Genomic DNA, 6,000 nt, shown 5'->3' on the forward strand with positions numbered 1-6,000 from the left:
TCCTAATACTGTAATCCATACTAGCAGCACCATTTCTGCACACAGTACATATATTTTATTTAACTTTTCTTTTTAAATCTCAGGCTTACTTAGCTTAAAGTCATTGTGTAGCCAAGGATGGCCTTGAACTCTGATCTTTCTGCCTCCACCTCCTGAGTGCTAGCATTACAGATGTGCCACCACTCCCTGATTATGCTTTGTGCACACTAGGGCATTCTGCTAACTGAGCTACACCCATTACTGTTACTCACCTCCAGGGTGTGTGTGTGTGTGTGTGTGTGTGGGGGGGTGTTGTTTCACACTGGGAGAATGAATGAAGACTGACATTCCTGAGAGAGTGAAACATCCACAGTTCCCACCTCTCTTTGCAGCTTGTTTGTAGTTCCCAAACTGGGAACCATGGGAATAGTCTTGGAAAGTAACTTCAGGAAGTTTTGCAATTTGTCATGTTAGTTTGCTCACTTGTCAGAATTTAAGTATGCCACCGGATAACCTTCAAGTAACAACAACAACAAAAAGTTTTACACAAGTGTTTCCTATGTGTTAGAATCCAGAAACATTGGTGATTGGTTGTATCAAAACAGCAACACACTGCAAATTGGTTTGTTTGGATTGATGTGGAAATGCTATATATAGTTAAAACTTGTCATACATTTTCTCATAGCTTATAAGTTAAAGTGAATTTAACAGTTAGGAAGGGTCTTTAAACTTTTCATACACTGGAATGAAGCTGTCCACTCTTCATGGTAGAAGTAGTGTATCATCCTGTGCAGTTTTCTCCTTCCCCTCAATTATTGTCTGATTCCCTCTCTCACTTGGAACCAACTGTTGCTACTGCCAACAATATTGCAGTACAGTAGAGTGGGTCCTGACTTCTCCCACTGCTGAGGAAGCTCTGTAGAATAGCAGGTTCCCTGAAGGAGGGAAGCTGGGAAGCTTGACTAGAGCTGATGGCCATGGGATAGCCACAAGTCTAGGAATCAGGTGTAGGAGCTAGTATAGACTGCCATTTTCTAGATAGATGATAGGGAGCTCCCCTTCACCCCTCAGTTTAAAAAAAAAAAAAAAATCCTACTCTTTCCTGTCTGAGGCTTATGTGATACAGATGTTCTGTATGTCAGGCTCCCTTACAAGGAAACCAGGCACTAAGCTAGGATCTGGACTCCACTGTCAAAGGGTCCTTACTCCCTTGGTACTGCTTGCTCAAATATCTGTCTTCTGATTTGCAGTATGTAACTAGTTATGTCTGGGTTGCCTGTGTCATCATGTCTAATGAAAAGTCTGACATTTAGCAAATAGTTGTGGGATGAACAGAGTTGTGAATGTTACCTTGAATGACTTTTGTAATAAGATTTTTATAAAGATAGGAAACTGTCCTATGAAGTCACCACAGGGTCTTTTCTTTCCTTCCTTCTTCCTTCCCTGCCTCCCTCCCTGCCTGCCTGCCTGCCTCCCTCCCTCCCTTTATAGGGAATTGATGGTAAAAGCAGTTTGCATGTGGTGTTCAGATTTATTACCTGGGAGAAAGAGTTTTGCACACTAGGGGGCCTGCACTCCACACTGCTGTGGAGCCTGCTGGTACAGAGCAGTAACCATGGTTTCCTGCAGATTTGTGTTCTCTGCATTAGCTACATGCAGTCTAGTTGGCACCAGCAGTTATGAATTACAAAGCAGTTTTCTGCACTTGAAGAATGGCAGGGGGTCCTCTTGAAAAGAGGGTCTAGGAGACTTTCTGATTAGATTCACATTTTAAAAACATAGCCTACTCATTTTCACTTTAAGTCAGCATTTTCTGAGATGCTCTGTAAAAAATACTTAGAAGTATATTTCATCATTTAGTTTAAAAAATACAGAACAAGATTTTGTTTACTAAAGCAGGTACTTTGACACTCAAAATTGTAAATTCGCCTCTAAGGTGAAAGCTGAGTTCAAGATAGCTCCTTAGTCATTTATTAATGTCTGATGAATTCAAGGTAGGGAAGATGCATTAGGTGCATTGGTCTGTTCATTCTGTCTCTGAGATGAGGAAGCCCGGAAATCTACTCTTCCGGAGACAAAGGAGTTGCTGTTTATATAGACTTGATTCCCTGACTGCTTCTGCTTGGTGGGCTGTCCACATGAATAGTAGTGATGGCTTTGAGCACAGGGTCAGTTAACAGATCTTTGAGGACATTGCATCTCACCCCTCTATCCCCGGCTAGTAGGACTCATTTCTAGCAAGTTGCCCACATCTCTGTTCTTTCCCCATTCTGTGTGCAGACATCACTGGTGAGATGGGAGGTGGCACTGTCCGATAGATTCAGGGCCTTGCCTGGTTATGGGCCATTCAGAAGCAGACTGTCTACATGAGCATCACACTCACACTTTACATTCTGATCACAGAGTGAAACTGACTCAGTTCCATGTCAGAAGAGCCAAGGAATGAATGTTCTGCAGTCACTTGGTTGGGTCTTGCTGTCTCAGTTCCTTGTCTCTGATCTGTCATTCTCCATGCTTTTCTCCTTTTTTCTTTTGCTGAATGCACCTAAACACTTAATGTCCCTGTGACTGATAGATTCAAGGGAAACCCTTGTCGTGGTCTCAATGCTTCTCTTAAAAAGAAAAAAGAATGGTAGTACCAATGAAACTTTCTCCCTTCAACTTTTCACACGGGGTAATTTCCCACCAACTCCTGGTCTTTGGCTACTGGTTTTTCAGTGTCCTGTGCACAGGATCTGAGATAGAAGCAGGCTTTGAAATTTACTGTGTTTTTTGTAATGCAGTGTCTCTAACTGCCCTTTAAAGTCACATGCTTCCTGTAGAGAGAATATAAATGGAAAAACAAGCTCCATTCTTTTTTCCTGTTTCAAAATGGTACCTGGAAATCTTACTTAGGGAGTGTCTGTCATGCAGTTATTCTTGGGACACTTGCACTGAAGACCTATCTGTACTTGCAAAATAGCTATGCTTTTGAAATTTGTATTAATCTTTTCCTTTTTGGAGGGTGAGGTACAGTATTGGGCAGAATTGAATATAGGGCTTTGTGCATTTAGGCAAATTCTCTACCACTGAGCTTTCCTAACCCTCCTTTTAATTTTCATTTTTAAGACAGTGTCTCTCTAAGTTGCCTGGCTGGCTGGAATTTACACTGTTATCAAGTTCAAGCAGGCCTTGTAAACTGCTGTCCTTTTCCCTTAGCCTCCTGAGTATCTAGGTTGGCAGGCCTCACTGGGCCCTCTAGGTGTCTGGCTGTCTTTTGCTTTGTTTCATTTTGTTTTGTTTTTAGCTGCATCTCATTGTTGTGCAGGCTGGTCTTGAACTCCTGGGCTCAACTGATCTCGCGTCTCACCTTGTTGCTCTGATTTCCTCTAAGATCCTGTATATGAAACTTCCATTCTTGCTTTTAGTTTCTTGTTTATGTACTTTCTTGCCTTTCACCTTATTTTAGGACAGGATCTTTCATTGGTCTGGAGCTCACCAAGCAGAATAAACTGTTGAGCCAGCAATCCCTAGAGCACTATCATGCCCAGCCTTTATATCTGGATTCTGGGAATTGTACATAGGTCCTCATGTTTATAGGGCAAGCACTTTATAAATAGCCTTCTCCCCAGCCCTTCTTTACCTTATTCTCATACCTGATTTTTCCTCATTATTCTATATATCATAAATTTTGACTTAACTACATCAACATCTTAACCATTTCTTAAAGTTTTGTTTTCTGGTATAACCTCTTTCATCTAAAAGATATAACATCATGTGGGATTTATTCTTTCTGGACTTTATTATTAGCATAACTGTCTTCAAAATTCAGTATGGAAACAACACTATTAAAAGAGTGATTGAGAGCCTGGCAGTGCTTGGGAGGCAGAGGCAGGTGGATTTCTGTTGAGTTTGCCAGCCTGGTCTACAGAGTGAGTTCCAGGACAACCAGGACTACACAGAGAAAACCCTGTGTTGAAAAAAACAAACAAACAAACAAGCAAAAAAGAGTGTGATTGACACTTTAGTATGGGTACTAGGATTTGACATGTTGTAAATAGTTGTTTTCCCCTGAAGTCAGTTTTATGCATTTGTATTGCACTTACTGTGAATACAGGGATTCAGTACCAATGAGGCAGGCTTAACTCCTGTTTTCAGGGAGGGAGATATTGAGATTTTACTCCCTCCTACAGAAGAGCTGACCCAGGTGATCAGTTTCATCCCTTGCGAGTGGGAATGTGAGCAGGCCTGATGGTACAGACCCCTAACTCCACCAGTGAGGGTGGCTGAGGCATGAAGATCACAAGTTCAAGGTCTATAGAGTGAGTTTAGGGCTAGCTTAGGCAACTCAATGAACCTCTGTTTCAAATCCAAAGTAAAAATAGAGCTGAGAATGTAGCCACTTGCCTAGCATAACATCCTTGGTTCAGTCCCCTATAGAGCAAAACACCAAAAAATGTGACTATGATTTTGAATCACTGAAAAATGTAGATGTGATTTTGAACCTCTAACAAATTATGTATGTTGCAGGTCAAGGTTGTTCAGCAGAGCTTGGGGGATTTACACACTGCCTTCCCAGAACATCTAGAGAAGTCTGTCACAACCAGTAATGTTCCTGGGAGAAACTCTGCAGAGAACCCCAAGGAGGGCCTAAGGGTCAAGCAGGGATACCCTGCCTCCACCCCAGCTGCTGGGCCTGACCAGAGAAACAACGAAAACTGCCATGTCCAGTGAAATGTCAGGGTTGCGGAAGGTGGCAGCATTCAAACCAGCCAGTCTGCCTGTGGGACTTGTCTTGAGTCACAAACACTATTACTAAAAAATAACTGAATCCTAATGCTCTATGTGGCCTTCAGGTCTCTCCATTCATAAGATGGGGAAAGTTTGGAAGCACCTATTACCTAGTCCTTGTTCTTAAGCACAGTGTAAATAGTTGTGGATAGAGCTTGAGAATTGCTGCAATTAAATGGAAAGCACCATAGTGACTTGCTTGTATGAATTTACACTTAGAAAACCCTGCAATGATCTTCCTGTGTAAAGTGTTAGGTGTGAAATAGTTGTAGATCAAGAATTTGAGCTGAGTAAAATGAGAACCTGTGTGAATGTGGTGTCTTTATTCTTTCAGTGTGTTTCCTAACCCCCGCTTATATAACCTGTACATAATGTGAGGGGCCATTGGGGTGTGTATTTATTTCTAGTTAGTCTGATTGTTGCAGACACCTTAGAAGTGATGTAGATCATGTTTAAATTCACTATGTTTTTCTTGTTAAAGTCATCATAGTTCTTTTGTTATACATGGCTGTATTTGGTGATATATTAAAATATGTTCTCATAAAAATCTTTGTAAAAATTATTTCCTAAGCATAAAAGCATTGTGACTAGTGACACCATGTAATGTTAAGATGTTTGAACAATTGGTACATATATTTGAATACTATGCTTACTGAATATGAGGCATACATTGGAATGTTGATCATGCACATGGTATAAAAGTATGGATACCTTGTCTTTATTAAATCACATCAGCAAAGGTACAAGAATGGGATTGTTTCTATCTATTGTAAAGATGGAGGCATTTGACCTACATTAAAACCCTGTGCCTTTGAATAAGGGTAAAAAAAGTTTTCAGGATTGAAATTAGTAGATAATTTATTATTGGTTTTCAGTTCAGATTGGTATCCTAGCCTTCACAAACAGCCATTAAAAAAAAAGAAAAAAGTCTCCAGCATGGTTCCATGTAGGCAGACTTTTCTTTCCTGCCTGCCAGTTCCCAAATAACTGACATGGAGACTTAATATTATAAATGCTTGGCTGATAGCTCAGGCTTATTACTAACTTGCTCTCACAATTTAAATTAACCAATGTTTGATAATTTACATATTGCTCTGTGGCTCATGGCTTTACCTGTCCTCCATCAATTATTACTCCCTCTGTGTCTCCTAGTGACTCCTCTGACTCTGCCCTCCTTCCCAGAATTCTCTCTGCCCCTAAAATCCTGCCTAGCCATCAGTCAATCAGCTTTTTATTAACAATGAGAGCAGT

The 6,000-nt window shown here is 40.8% G+C and overlaps 1 protein-coding gene across 1 annotated transcript in view; it reads left to right on the forward strand.

Moving 5' to 3' along the window:
* The window catches only part of Cenpf (centromere protein F), a 44,885-nt gene extending 39,620 nt beyond the window's left edge, over positions 1 to 5,265 (forward strand). Inside the window, exon 17 of the mRNA XM_036201884.1 lies at positions 4,489 to 5,265. Coding sequence (XP_036057777.1) covers positions 4,489 to 4,692 — 204 coding nt within the window. The 3' untranslated portion in view covers positions 4,693 to 5,265. The remainder of the gene's footprint in view (positions 1 to 4,488) is intronic.
* Positions 5,266 to 6,000: the final 735 nt, after the last annotated feature.

The sequence above is a fragment of the Onychomys torridus genome, chromosome 11 (assembly GCF_903995425.1).
Source record: "Onychomys torridus chromosome 11, mOncTor1.1, whole genome shotgun sequence".
NCBI classification, from domain to species: Eukaryota; Metazoa; Chordata; class Mammalia; order Rodentia; family Cricetidae; genus Onychomys; species Onychomys torridus.